General features: G+C 46.3%; 1 protein-coding gene across 1 annotated transcript in view; it reads right to left on the minus strand.

The window, feature by feature from the left end:
• Nucleotides 1-16,057, minus strand: part of LOC143807835 (cytochrome P450 3A9-like) — a 118,679-nt gene that overhangs the window by 44,282 nt on the left and 58,340 nt on the right. The window contains exon 4 of the mRNA XM_077289798.1: nt 387-486. Within this exon, the coding sequence (XP_077145913.1) occupies nt 387-486 (100 nt within the window). The remainder of the gene's footprint in view (nt 1-386; nt 487-16,057) is intronic.

Raw genomic sequence — 16,057 nt, forward strand, 5'->3', positions numbered from 1 at the left:
CTGGAGCCTGCTTTTACGGACTTACATCACCAACCTTGATGATACACATCTCACCTCAAGGACCTGTCAGGCGGCCATCTTACAGTATATAACCCTTGTCACATATACAGCACCCTGGAGTTAATGATGCTATAAAAATAACTAATAAGGTCTTCTATAAGCTGAATTTACTAACTAGTCGTGCTATCATTAAACCTAATGTACATTCATCACTTAAATATATGTACAATGCACCTTTTCCATGACCTGCAGGACATTTTTCCTCTTTGTTTTTACCCATGTACAGTAGATACACCCAAATGTGATAGTTTCAGGGGATTTTTGCGATGTAGAGTATCATATAGCAGAAGTAGTAATTTTCATCATTAACTCTGCTGAAATCTTACCCGTCTGTTTGTGAAGTTAGTGTAGCACTCTTTCACCAAAATGTTTTTAATAATAACTGGATCTAGAATTGCAAGCACTGCTTGTCTGCCATCATACAGTCTGCAAAACAAATAGATTAAAACAAACAAGCAAGAAGAGAATACAATTCCTTGAATTACATATTCGCACAGGCACTTAAATCAGCTGTTATGTACTGGGAAAGATGTGGGCTCAACATCAAAAGGATGGACACGACCTATTATGTACCTATACATCATAGGTCGTGAAAGGGTTAACCCGTTTACTACATCTGACATACATGTGTGGCGCCATGGGAGGTGTGTTCTCGCAAACCACCGTACATGTAAGGCACCCTGCAAAAACACCCACGATTGGTGCTAGCGCTGATCGTGGGCATTTAACCCCTCTGATGCTGCTGTCATAGATAGGTTTATAGAGGGAGCTCCCTCTCTGTCCTATCTGAGAACTGCGATTGTGATCGCATTGTGCTGATGGTCTCCATAGTGACCCTGGGCCAAAAGATGGCTGTGCGGTCACCCAGGTACTGTGGTCTGTAAATTCCTTCTGAGAGCAGGAGGTGACATGCTCTCAGAAAATGAAAAGCTCTGGTGGTTCATTCAACACGTTTCAAGATCTATCTGACCCCTTCATCAGAAAAATACCACAAAGATATACGGTATGTCTTTGTGGTATTTTCCTGATGAAGGGGTCAGATAGACCTTGAAACGCATTGAATAAACCACCAGAGTTGTTCATTACATTTGAATCTCTATCATTGTGGCAGCGCAGACTTAATCCACTATCCTGTACGTCTCTGGTAAGGTCGTGTGGGCGGCCTGTGGATCTGCAGCAGCCGATGCGCACATGCTTTTGCTTTACACCATCAGGTGAGCAGCTCCCTGTTAAAAAAACACACTTAATGTGAGGATAAGACCCTATATGCACTGTTTGCTTCCCTAATTTACTTGTATCACTTTTACCACACAGTGAACGCCATAAAATATGGCGATGCAAATACTTGTTTTTGCAAAAACAAAAATTTTTAGTGTACGATAGTAGCAAAACATAGAAAATTGCTGTACCGACACAAAGAATAAAGTTATCCAATCACTTATACTGCACAAGAAACGGTGCTAAAAATGAGTAGAACAAATTCCTGACCTTCAGTATGCATTACCAATGTTGTCTATGGGGGAACTTTGTAAATAATTTTTCTGCCTTTTTGCAGGAAAGTATTCCCACTTCAACCTGTTTAGGCACATCAGAGGCTCTCCAAACGCAAGATGGCACCAACAGATCATTCCATCAAAGTCTGGACTCAAAAATGTTGCTCCTTCCTTTCGCAGCTCAGCAGTGTGCCCAAACAGTAGTTTCCTCCCACAGATGGGTATTCATAAACTCAAGAGAAATTGCACAGAATTTTGGGGGTTCATTTTCTCCTGCTACACTTGTGAAAATGAAAAATTTTGGGCTAAAGCAATATTTTTGGGGAAAATGTAATTTTTTATTTTCACGGATCAACGTTATCAAATCCTGCTAAACTGTGGGCTTAAGATGCTCACCACACCTCTAGATAAATTCAATGAGAGGTGTAGTTTCCAAAATGGGGTCGTTTCTGGAGTGTTTCTACTGTTTAGGGACATCAGGGGCTCTTCAAACGCGACATGGCGTCCGCTATCTATTCCAGCCAATTTTGTGATCAAAAAGACTCCTTCCCTTTCGAGCCTTGTTTACCCAAACAGTGGTTTTCCACCATATATGTGCTATCAGGAGTACTGAGGAGAAATTACACAACAAATATACATTTTAATTTTTTCCTTCCACATTGGATTAATTCCTGTGAAACACCTGAAGGGTTGGTAAACGTCTTGTGGTTTTGTGGACTTTGAAGGGTGCAATTTTTAAAATGGTGTCACTTTTGGGCATTTTCTGTCACATAGGCCCATCAAAGTCACTATAAACGTGATGTGGTCCCTAAAGAAATGGCTTTGTAAATCTCCTCAGCATAGAGACAAACTGTTTGTGCTTTGGGGCGGCTTGTGGGCAGGTATTTCCTTGGTTTCTCAGGTTTAAAGCAGGAAGAAAAGACTCTGCCTACAGTCCCGCCTTGGATTATAGACATCTCATTAACTGAAAACTTCCAACACTGATTACACAAGAACCAAGAGATGGATTTCTTCACCCCAGGTATCATTTTAATCAGTATAACAGCGGCAAGATGACAGTGTCTGTAGTTTACTTAGCAAAATCCTGCTGACAGGTTCACCTTAAGGTCGGGGTCACACTTGTGAGTGCAATGCGAAAAACTCGCGCAAGTCTCTCTCATCAATACCCGGCACTGCTGCCGGCACTCGGGACCAGAGCGTGCAGCTGCATTATTTCTATGCAAATGCACACTCCAGTCCCGAGTGCCAGCGGCAGTGCCGGGTATAGATGCGAGAGACTCTCGCGGGTTTCTCGCATTGCATCCACAAGTGTGACCCCAGCCTAAGCTACTAAGTTATGTTTAATAGTGCTACCAAGGACAGAATAAGGCTGCAGCTCCAGGAATCTTCCTATTTGCTCATAGCAGATTTGCCTACAACAACCACGCTGAACTAATTTTGATATATGATCGTGAAGCGATTATAATTCCCGTTACCGGCTGTCATTTAATAACCTCCTGTAACTGATGAAGGTCACAATTGACCAAAACGTTTTCCTGTATTTACTACAATAAATATTTCCTGCTGCATCTTACTTAAAGTTGAGTGCTAGGTCTCTTACTATTAATCTATATGGTTTGGGAACCTGTCCTTAGCACCCCTTCTCTAGTAGTGCTCACGGTTACATTTTCCAGAATAAGGCTGCTGTCACACTAGCAGTATTTGGTAAGTATTTTACATCAGTATTTGTAAGCCAAAACCAGGAGTGGAACAAATAGAGGAAAAGTTTAATAGAAACATATGCACCACTTCTGCATTTATCACCCACTCCTGGTTTTGGCTTACAAATACTGATGTAAAATACTGACCAAATACTGCTAGTGTGACGGCAGCCTAAGAGTAGCCTGGACCCCAGTCAGTTTAGAGGGCATGCGCTCCCCCCAGTACCTGATGTATCACGTGACATGTCACACGATCCCCTTTGATAGTTCATGTGATAGGTGACGTGATTCACACACAGGTGCTCTGGTGCGCATCTGAAGATGCAAAATGACAGAGACGGAGGCAGAACTTGCACAGATTGAGATCTCGGCCATTTTCCCGCAGGCCAAAGCATCGAGGCAATGGAAGTGTGGGGGTTCCGGGTTTTCACAAAAGGTTGCTGGAGCCCCCGCACCACTGAGCACCGCTGAACCTGCAGCACCAGCCTGAGATGGGATTTCCCGGAGAACATCGCATCGCAGCAATGGATGTGCAGGGGTTCCGGGTTTTCACAAAATGTCGGCACCACAGAGCACCTCCGAACCTGCCGCACTAGTCTGGGTCATATCATCGCCGGACCAACAAACACCTTGTGACCCTGCTCCACCAGTGCTGATGATTGTCCCAGGGTAAGCTGAACTCGGACTGTAAGATGGACCCCCATTTGACGCATTAATTTGAATTAATTTTTTTTCCCCATTCTCCTTCTGAAAATTTGGGGTGCATCTTATGGTCCGGTGCGCCTTACAGTCCTAAAAATATGATAATTTTTTTGTGAAACAAAGTAAAATGCTAATTTTTTTCCATCCACATAGCAATAATTCTGTGAAGCATGTGAATGATTAATATACTTCTTGAATGTGGTTTTGAGGACTTTGAGGGGTGCAGTTTTTTGAATGTTGTCACTTTTGGGTATTTCTGCTATATTCCCCCCCACAAAGTCACTTCCAATGTCATGTGGTCCCTAAAAAAGTGGTTTTGTAAATTTTGTTATAAAATGATAAATTGCTGATCAACTTTTAACCCTTCTAACTTCCTAACGAAGAAAGTATGTTAAAAAATGAGGGCAAAAGAATTACGTTTGAAAATTGCAAAATTTAAAAAATTTTCACCGAAATGTCTGATATTTTCACAAATAAATGTAAGTCATATTGAACAAATTTTACCACTATCATGAAGTACAATAAAGTCAAGAATTCAAGTTCACTGGACTCTGTTGAAGTGTTCCAGAGCTATTACCACATAAAGTGACATTGGTCAGAATTGTAAAATTTGGCCTGGTTACAAAGGTGAAAATAGGCTTGGGTGGTGAAGGGGGTAAAGGGGTTGTCCACATTAAATACAATCTGGACCTTTGGCTTGGATTCTGTGAAAATAGCAAAATGTTCCATATGCATCTGTTTTCATCCCGGTGGATCCAGTGTAGGTTTGCTCTATGATCTGTATTTGCACATCAGTTTTTTGCTATCAGTCGCAATCCGTCGAATTTTGAAAAAAAAACGGATCCCCCAACTGATGCCGCTGGATCCATTTTTTTCTCATAGACTTGTATTAGTGACAGATTGCCTCACGTTTCTTCCGTCGTTCGGACAAAGTAAAGTTTTTTGTGTCCATTGAAAGATCCGTCGCCGTCCGTTGTTTTCTCGAATGGAAGCCTATGGGTGCCGAATCTGTCAAATGACAGAATCCGGCAATGGATTCCATTTTTTTAACTGAGCATGCTCCGATTTTTTTAGGATCCAAGTAGCCTGATCCACTAGTCGGATCCGTCGAAAAAACGGATCCATCGCATCAGTTTTTCACAATCGGCGACGGATCCGTCGAGCCAACGGATTGTGACTGACGGCAACAAAACTGATGTGTGAAAGGGACCTAAGTAATGATTTTACCACTCACTGGTTACAGGACCTCTAAGGCCTTTGGTTGTCTACAGCAGTCAAATGTCTGGAATAGTATGCTATCAGATATTCTATGTAGCCAATCACAAGCTGCAGTGGTCCTGTGAAAGGGTTTTTTCAGACACTAACACACATTTCTGCAACTGACGGAATTGTCGCTAGCTTCTAATCCCATTCCATCAATTTTACCCAATTTAAGTGGTTACATAAAGGGAGGTGGTTCCATATTGGCCACCCAGTGACACAAATTCAGGGTGACAATGGTTGCTATGGCAGCCAGTGGCATAATAGTGGACCCCATGGCTGTCATGGTAGTATACCTAATAGACCCTGCTAAAAACCTGTCAATTTTACACTAATTGGCACTACAATACTGTACACTACAATACGTACAATACACAAGGTAGAACTGAAATAAAAGTTTAAAAATATAAAATATTTAAAAATAAACTGATCGTGATGTTCAGATTTTCTCCCAATATAAAAATGATTGTTAACCCCTTCCCCCTCTTTGAAGTACTATTACGCCATGGGCGGTTGGGATTTAACACAACCTGCTGTACTATTGTAGGATGCTAGCAGGTGCGTAGGATGCAGTGACACACAGGAGGCAGAACAAGGGTTAACAGGTTCTTTATGCATAGAAACAGTAATGGTACAAGCAGGGGGGTAAGGAATGTGATTGGAGGATAGGGAAAGTCAAATGCAATAGAATGTAACAGGTTAACTTATCAGTCTCTGTGCGCTGGAGGAAGGCGGCTGGAAGATCCCACGACGGCGCCTCCGATCCGGTACGCAGATGAGCGATGCACTTTCTCTTACTACTCACAAGCTCGGTCCACGCCAAGTGTCCAATCTTCCCGCTCAAACTGCTATTTAAGGCTGACCCGCCCCCATCAGTCAGGTGCCCTGCACTGCTCCGGTCAGCAATCTCTTCCCCCTGCAACACTGGTGACAGCCCCGATGGGTCCGGCCCAGATACGCAGGAGAGACCATCAACTTGGTTCTCCTGACTACACTATTATGAGCTTTGTGTTGTGCAGGCCTCAGTCCTAGTAGGCTGAATGTGACAGGCATAATGCACTGTAATACATAAGTAAAAAAATAAATATCCCTTTCTGGCTGATATATCACCACATCTAGACGAGCCTGTTCCTGCTTCATCACCGGCTGGCTCTTCCCAGAACTGCTAGAGTTGATTGATAGGTTTCTCACAATGGAGATTTGTCAATTGCTTACAGTTGCATTGGGAAGAGCTGGCATGAGGTAGACCCAGACTAGTCCCATCTCGGACCCTGTTTCCTGTACGGATCTTTAAGGTATAACTTCTCTGAAACATCAGAGAATTTCAGAGAAATATGTAGTATATCTGGCGGCAATCGTGCTGCCAGGATCTGATTCCTGTTACCCACTGTTTTGACAGCATGAATCCGGTGACAAGTTCCTTTTAATGGTCTGCATGAATGATCCAATTAGCTAAAAAGTGCGTTAATTGGGAGCATGTTTACACGGGTTGATGACTGAATGCTCATTCGCCATTTATCTGACTGTATAAGTTGGCCTTTACTCAGGCTGTTTTAATTTTACATTTTATTAAGAAATGTAAAACAATTAGGTGTAGCACATATATAAATATGCGCCACATTTACACAATACGTTTTTTTCTGTGTTTGTTTTGCTTTATTCACACTGCTTGGATACTGTTTTTGGTAAAGAGTAGAATGGCGCACAGTAAGAGCCCTTAACAAGACTATGGTTAGCATACACATCATCCGAAATACAGCTGAGTGCAAGAGTTCACACCTTTCCCCCTTTTTTTTCCAAACCATGTGTTGGTTTAAAACGATGTATGCAAAACCAAAACCATACAAAATATGCACATTATGAATGTTCTTATCTTTAGCCCTTAGATTGGAAAAAGTATATGCGCCTGCAAATTATAATTAAAAAATAATGCAGTCTATATTAGTCTATATTAGTCCTTTATAGGAATAAAGTTAAAGGATTTATCTTGTTCTGCTCACTTCTGCATCAAAAGGTGAATGGGGCCGGTGACATAATGTCGGCTGATAGCAGCCAGGACACCTGTGATCAGCAGATCCAAATGTAATGAATTTGACAGGTGCACAATTCCTTTCAAAAGGACATGCATCCTGACAGGTATCAGTAGAAATTATGTCACTTGCCTGCTCACCTCTCGATGCATGCTTTGTGTTAGACACCTGTCTTGACTCCAGTGCCCATAGAAGAGAGGATGAGGTATGTATTTCTGAGGGAGAGCAGGGCGCAGACGTAGGATTCCAGAGCCATATCTGACGTGCATGGGAGGGGGGGTGATATTACAGGAGGCAGAGATATAGAGAGAAGGCAGAGATTTCTTCCAGCTACTGCATGCCCTGGAGCCTGGAAGAAATCATTAACATAAAGAAAGAATATAACATTTCTCAGCAATAAGACCATTAATATGAGGCATACAGGTAGGACAAGTTTAACATTTCTATTACCTGCATGCCCATATTAATAGGTCATATATGTCCCAGGATGTGACAGATTCCCTTTAAGTGTTCGTTACTTCACCAGGGGCGGGCTGGGCCAGGTGGCAGAGGGGAAAGTGCCCCCCGGGCCTGTCTCCCCAGCAGCAGATGCGGGCCGCCCGACTTCCTGCTACCTAGAAGAGGCTTCTGGCAGTGCACTGTGCTACTTTAATCCTGTAAGTGGTGGCCGGCCATCCCTGTATTGTAGACATGCCCACACTGCACACACTGTGTGGCCGTGTCTTCTGATCTCACCTCAGCAGAGCGCTGGCCAGGATGCTTCCTCGTGGAGGACTGTCTGGAGAGCAGTTTGAGAGAAGAGATCTGCAAGGGTCATGAGATCAAGGACCGGACAGAATCATGCATCTTGTGTCTGCAGTCGCTCTGAGGCACAGTGAGTGTGAGGATTTATTGCACCCACTTGAACTTTCATGCAGCTCAGGTCACTATCAGTGGAGTCTTCGGCTCCAGCATCACCCATTCAAGCTGAGTCAGGGTCAAACACAAGTATACAGTCATCCTGACTGCTCCTGAGCCTGGCTCCAGGACACCATATATCATATATAATTCCATCCATTATAATGGGAGGTCTAGGTATAATCAGTGCATATAACACTGCAGGCATGTGCACATAGTATAGTACATCAGTGCACCGATTAGTGTCATGATCTCAATGGCAAGAGAACATAGCATCAGCATATATAGGAACTAGCTCTTGGAAGATGGGAACTGAGCTGACCATGAACTAAACCTAACGCACAACTAGCAGTGGCCGGGTAGCATGCCTACGTTGATTCTAGATGCCCAGCACCAGCCGGAGGACTAAATAATGCTAGCAGAGGAAAATATTAGTCCTAGCTCACCTCTAGAGAAATACCCCGAAAGGAGACAGAGGCCCCCCACATATATTGGCGGTGAATTAAGATGAAATAACAAACGTAGTATGAAAATAGGTTTAGCAAATTTGAGGTCCACTTACTACATAGCAGAAGACAGAAAGGACACTTTCATGGTCAGCTGAAAACCCTATCAAAACACCATCCAAAAATTACTTTAGGACTCTGGCATTAACTCATAACACCAGAGTGGCAATTCCTGTTCACAAGAGCTTTCCAGACACAGTAACGAAACTACAGCTGTGAACTGGAACAAAAATGCAAAAACAAACATGGACAAGAGTCCAACTTATCTAGTAGTTGTCTAGGAGCAGGAACAAGCACAGAGAGGCTTCTGGTAACATTGTTGACCGGCAAGCAACTAACAGAGAAGCAAGGTTATATAGCGACTCCCACATCTTGATGGGAACAGGTGAACAGAGAAGATAAAGACACCAGTTCAATTCCACCAGTAGCCACCGGGGGAGCCCAGAATCCAAATTCACAACAGTACCCCCCCCTCAAGGAGGGGGCACCGAACCCTCACCAGAACCACCAGGGCGATCAGGATGGGCCCTATGAAAGGCACGAACCAGATCAGAGGCATGAACATCAGATGCATTCACCCAAGAATTATCCTCCTGGCCGTATCCCTTCCACTTGACCAGATACTGGAGTCTCCGTCTGGAAACACGGGAGTCTAAGATTTTCTCCACAACGTACTCCAACTCACCCTCAACCAACACCGGAGCAGGAGGCTCAACGGAAGGCACAACCGGTACCTCATACCTGCGCAATAATGACCGATGAAAAACGTTATGAATAGAAAAGGATGCAGGGAGGTCCAAACGGAAGGAAACAGGGTTAAGAATCTCCAATATCTTATACGGGCCGATGAACCGAGGCTTAAACTTAGGAGAAGAGACCCTCATAGGGACAAAACGAGAAGACAACCACACCAAATCCCCAACACAAAGCCGAGGACCAACACGACGGTGGCGGTTGGCAAAAAGCTGAGTCTTCTCCTGGGACAACCTCAAATTGTCCACCACCTGCCCCCAGATCTGATGCAATCTCTCCACCACAGCATCCACATTGAGCAACGCAGGATCCCCTGGTGTCAATGAAAAAGCCCAGTCTTGAGGGTCGCCCCGGAGCAAGGAAATCACAATCCTGACCTGCTGTGCAGGGTCTCCGGCAGAGCGAGATTTCAGGGACAAAAATAATTTGCAATTATTTCGAAAATTCTGAAACCCAGATCTATTCCCCGAGAAAAATTCCGGCAAAGGAATTCTCGGTTCAGATACAGGTGCATGACAAACAAAATCTTGCAAATGTTGTACCTTCGTGGCGAGATTATTCAAACCTGCAGTTACACTCTGAAGATCCATTACAAACAGGTGGACACAGAGCCATTCAAAGATTAGAAGCAGAGAAAGAGAAAAAAAAACAAAGGCTGCAGCATAGACAGACTGGCAAGAGGTCCAATTAAGAGCACACTCAAGAGGAAAAAAAAAAAAAAATCTCAGCAGACTTCTTATTTCTCTCCTTTCTCAGCCAAGGATTTTAACCCTTTAGTGGCCGGTCAAACTGTCATGATCTCAATGGCAAGAGAACATAGCATCAGCATATATAGGAACTAGCTCTTGGAAGATGGGAACTGAGCTGACCATGAACTAAACCTAACGCACAACTAGCAGTGGCCGGGTAGCATGCCTACGTTGATTCTAGATGCCCAGCACCAGCCGGAGGACTAAATAATGCTAGCAGAGGAAAATATTAGTCCTAGCTCACCTCTAGAGAAATACCCCGAAAGGAGACAGAGGCCCCCCACATATATTGGCGGTGAATTAAGATGAAATAACAAACGTAGTATGAAAATAGGTTTAGCAAATTTGAGGTCCACTTACTACATAGCAGAAGACAGAAAGGACACTTTCATGGTCAGCTGAAAACCCTATCAAAACACCATCCAAAAATTACTTTAGGACTCTGGCATTAACTCATAACACCAGAGTGGCAATTCCTGTTCACAAGAGCTTTCCAGACACAGTAACGAAACTACAGCTGTGAACTGGAACAAAAATGCAAAAACAAACATGGACAAGAGTCCAACTTATCTAGTAGTTGTCTAGGAGCAGGAACAAGCACAGAGAGGCTTCTGGTAACATTGTTGACCGGCAAGCAACTAACAGAGAAGCAAGGTTATATAGCGACTCCCACATCTTGATGGGAACAGGTGAACAGAGAAGATAAAGACACCAGTTCAATTCCACCAGTAGCCACCGGGGGAGCCCAGAATCCAAATTCACAACAGATTAGTGTATGACTGGGATGTAATTGTGTTACAGATGCAGCGCCCCAGAGTCCTGGTCGTTGCAGTACTGTGGCTCCGCCACTAGGGGGAGCTACGGTGCGTCCGATGGCACTGAAGGAGTTCATCTGATCAGGTATCACAGACACCAATACATTTCACAGCAGGGCCTCCGGGGGGAGTTAAGGGTGCTATTCATTAGGCCACTCCCCACCATAGTGGGTAAACTGGGGGTCAGGCAGGAAGTTAGAAGAGAAAGCTGACTGGATTGAACGAAGTAACACCTAGTGGCAGAGGGTGTTGTGGAGTAAGAGACAGTAGGGTCTCTGTCAGGGGTGGGATCCTGACAGAGGCTTGGCAACGAGAAAGAACGTAAAGGGACCGCGCCTGCTCCGGGTAGCGGCGGTGCCCAAGAAAGGACTAGAAGCGAGATAGATTGTGCTGAGTGAGAAACGAGATCAAGCGATAGGAGAATACCAGTAGGGGTCGTGCTGTAAGACCGGAGCAACATCCTACTGAGGCGCATTACCGGTGGCCGGAACGCCGAGGGAGTGGAATAACATACAGCTTCAAGCCATACTCCAAACAGCGGCAGGGCAGTCAGTCTCAGGCGGGCTGTCTAACACATATCACCTATGAAGTCTTGGGGGGCAATTGCGGGAGAGGGGCGTCTCTAGGGTCCCGGAAGAACTCCAGGCCTACCTGACAAACGGGTGCCGTTCTAACCAGAAATAAGGGAGGGACGGAAGATTAGAAGAACATCATTTAATACAGTTGTGAGGGAACTTAAGAAACAGACATAACGGTTGTGGGGACTTTCCGTGAGCACAGCAGGGGAGGACCGCAACACATAGCGCTAGAAGGAAGGCACCGATTTCCACCTGTGAAGAGAACTCTGGAAGTGCCATTGGACCGGCCGGACTTGCGTAGCCTGGCGAACCGTATTCTGGACTGAGGACCCAGAGATCTTCAGTAAAGAGGTAAAGAGACTGCAACCTGGTGTCCTCGTTATTTACCGTGACCTGCACCCCACAACTGCACCGTTATTACAACACCACTATTTGCACCGGACGTCCCCCACTGACAGACAGGGCCACGGACCGGGTCTAGCCACCGTGACAACCCCAGGACTCTGAGACTCAGAGGCCCGGCTCCGGGTACCCCTCGGCCCTGTGGCGGTGTGGGGGCGCTCCAACTTGGCGTCATGAACAGGATCTACTTAAGCCTGAAGAATCAGGTCATGTGTGCCTTGGAACTGTGATTTACTGTGCTTGGACTGTGCTTTATTGCAAAGACTGTGGATTGTCACTTGCCGCCAAAAGTTTGCGCCAAAACCGCCGCCATTACAGCGCTAAGGAGAGCGCAGGAGAAGAAGAAGGGCGTGGAAGTGGGCGTGAACAAGCTGAAGAGCGCGAAAGACAATGGCCGCCCAGTCTAAATATCTCGGCCCCTTGAGGACGTGTCCGTCAGCAGCCGAGATCCGCCTCCTGATCCTCAATGGTGGGCAGAGACAGAGAAAACGAAACCGCCCACGAAGGAGAGAGCGGGAAAAGGACCAGGAAAAAGAATTCAGCGACATGGAGGACGCCATGGCGAGCCGCCCGGAGCCGGAGCGTGGGGTCGGAGCAGAGGACTTCCCCAGCCACCCGGAGGGGCACCGCAACTAGGCCTCCACCGCTGATGCTGAATTCCTGCAGGCCGGAGTGGACGAGCTCAGCGACCGACCCCGGCGGACGCAGCTGAGCACCGAGGCCGGGTGGAAGAAGGCCATCATCAGGAGCCTCACCAGACATCTGTCGGCAGCCTCATCTGGTCCGGAGCAGGAAAGAAGTCCCAGCGCTCCGAAGCTGGAAAGCAAGGCGCTGCCGGGAAGGGGTATGCTGCGAGCAGAGATGACAACGCCGCAGCACAAGGTCCCGCAACCAGCGTTCCAGACCCCAGCGGAGACGGAGCAGACCGGCACCGGAGGGACCGCATCTGAAGCAGGTATGAAGGACGACCCTGCCCTGATGACTGACATCACTCCCGTGACTGCTAGTGCCACAGCTGCTGACCCCGTTCCAGTGACTGATCTTGCAGCAGCCTCTACCTCTGCTGCAGCAAATGCCCATACTCAAGCTGCGCAGACCTCCATCGCTGCGCATGATTTAACCATACATGAAAGACGGATTAACGGCGTTTGTCCAGCACTGGGTGTAACCCTGGACCTCACTTTTCCCAGGCCGAGAAGGGTTAAGTGCCAGGTGCAGCCCTGGAAGCCGTCCAACTAAGCCTCGGAAACCTGAAACTGTAAATAGTTAACTGTTTATTTCCTTGCTGTTTTGCTGCTAAAACCCGTCCTGGGTTAACTCTTAAAGGGATCCCTTTGTTTACCCGGGATCCCTATTGCTTTTTATTTTTGCTTTCACTTTCATTTTTGCTTTTTGTTCCACAATGTTATAAAAACTGCTGAATCATGAACAGTGCATGATACAAACTGCTTGTAAATAGTTTGCACTTTGTTAAAGGAGCTCCCTGCTGGTAATACTTAAAGAAGGACTCTTTGCGAAGATACCGCACTGGAACCTTTGCTGAGCATAGACTGGTAGTCTGAAAAGACGAACTACCTCAGAAAGACTCGATCCCCTCTTAAAGGGGATGTTCATTTGCCGCATTTTGATAGTAATATTGCTTAAGACAAGTAGCAATAACGTTGATGAAGAGAAAAGTGATGATAATGTTGTACAAGAAAAGTTATGTGTATGCAATTAGTTAAATGTAAAGAAATGCTGATAATGTTTTCGGAAAGAAGAAAGTGAAAGGTAATGGAAGGATGCAGTGGACCCGTAGAGGTAGACGTGGTGTCCAGCATGCATAGTAGAGAGCAAGTTTAACGTTATGAAAAGAAGATAGTTAATAATGTTGGTAAGAAAAAGAAGGGGGGGATAGAAGGTAAACCCTGCGTTCCCCATCGAAAGTTAATAATGTGTTACTAAGGACAGAAAGTGAACCCGTAGGGGTTAGTGGGTGAGTCCTTCTAGGAGCCAAGTAGAGCCGGCTCAGTGTTCTCAAACTGAAAGAAATGTTATGTTCTATACTGTGTATAGTAGTTGAAAAGGCAGTAGGCCCTGGCTGAACGGGGCGGACCTGTAATAGAAAGGAGAGGCAGTAGGTCTGGTGCCGATAGGACAGGCGGTCCTGCAGATCCAAAGTAGGAGAATGAAAAAGTTAAAGTGCCTTATAATGTGATTATAGGAAGGTCTTTAGTGGATTTAGAGTGTGAGTCCTTAAAGGCAATGTTAAATTATTGTTCAACAAATTTTGCACTTAGTAGAATACCCGGTTGGGTAACAGGAGTTATTTATAGCCTGTAATTTATAACGTTAACCATGTTTGTAACGTTTAAGTGTCCTCACCTCCCATAAAGGGAAGCCTGTTCAAGTATACTTATTGTTATTGCACTCAACAAAATTGTATGTCTTTTTGCTAACTTGTATTGTTGTTTTCTTCCCAGTCCCGGAGTACTGTGTGTAACCAGGGGGGAGTGCAGCGCCCCAGAGTCCTGGTCGTTGCAGTACTGTGGCTCCGCCACTAGGGGGAGCTACGGTGCGTCCGATGGCACTGAAGGAGTTCATCTGATCAGGTATCACAGACACCAATACATTTCACAGCAGGGCCTCCGGGGGGAGCTAAGGGTGCTATTCATTAGGCCACTCCCCACCATAGTGGGTAAACTGGGGGTCAGGCAGGAAGTTAGAAGAGAAAGCTGACTGGATTGAACAAAGTAACACCTAGTGGCAGAGGGTGTTGTGGAGTAAGAGACAGTAGGGTCTCTGTCAGGGGTGGGATCCTGACAGAGGCTTGGCAACGAGAAAGAACGTAAAGGGACCGCGCCTGCTCCGGGTAGCGGCGGTGCCCAAGAAAGGACTAGAAGCGAGATAGATTGTGCTGAGTGAGAAACGAGATCAAGCGATAGGAGAATACCAGTAGGGGTCGTGCTGTAAGACCGGAGCAACATCCTACTGAGGCGCATTACCGGTGGCCGGAACGCCGAGGGAGTGGAATAACATACAGCTTTAAGCCATACTCCAAACAGCGGCAGGGCAGTCAGTCTCAGGCGGGCTGTCTAACACATATCACCTATGAAGTCTTGGGGGGCAATTGCGGGAGAGGGGCGTCTCTAGGGTCCCGGAAGAACTCCAGGCCTACCTGACAAACGGGTGCCGTTCTAACCAGAAATAAGGGAGGGACGGAAGATTAGAAGAACATCATTTAATACAGTTGTGAGGGAACTTAAGAAACAGACATAACGGTTGTGGGGACTTTCCGTGAGCACAGCAGGGGAGGACCGCAACACATAGCGCTAGAAGGAAGGCACCGATTTCCACCTGTGAAGAGAACTCTGGAAGTGCCATTGGACCGGCCGGACTTGCGTAGCCTGGCGAACCGTATTCTGGACTGAGGACCCAGAGATCTTCAGTAAAGAGGTAAAGAGACTGCAACCTGGTGTCCTCGTTATTTACCGCGACCTGCACCCCACAACTGCACCGTTACAACACCACTATTTGCACCGGACGTCCCCCACTGACAGACAGGGCCACGGACCGGGTCTAGCCACCGTGACAACCCCAGGACTCTGAGACTCAGAGGCCCGGCTCCGGGTACCCCTCGGCCCTGTGGCGGTGTGGGGGCGCTCCACAGACACCAGACGTGTCATGACTGTAGTCGCAGTATATCATACACTAGACTTGGGCAAAGTGCAGTCTAAGGCCGGGGTCACACTTGCAAGCGTGATGCTAGAAACTCGCACATCAACACCCGGCACTGCCGCCGGCACTCAGGACCGGAGTGTGCGATTGCATATAAATACATGCACCCGCGCGCTCCAGTCCCGAGTGCCGGCGGCAGTGCCAGGTATTGATGCAAGAGACTCGCACAAGTTTCTCGCATCACTCTCACAAATGTGACCCCGGCCTTAGGGCTGAAAACGGTGGTCCATGGGCTGCACTATGCCCTCCCAGGCCTGCGTCATGAGGGATGCAGACAGAGGTGAATACATTGATGGAGCATGCAATAGAAATGCTTGGCACTGAGGAAGTTGCAGTGAAAGAAAGCTAACTATATTTGGCAATCCTTATTATTCTTGACGTTTTGGACCTACCTA

The sequence above is a fragment of the Ranitomeya variabilis genome, chromosome 2 (genome assembly GCF_051348905.1).
Source record: "Ranitomeya variabilis isolate aRanVar5 chromosome 2, aRanVar5.hap1, whole genome shotgun sequence".
NCBI lineage: Eukaryota > Metazoa > Chordata > Amphibia > Anura > Dendrobatidae > Ranitomeya > Ranitomeya variabilis.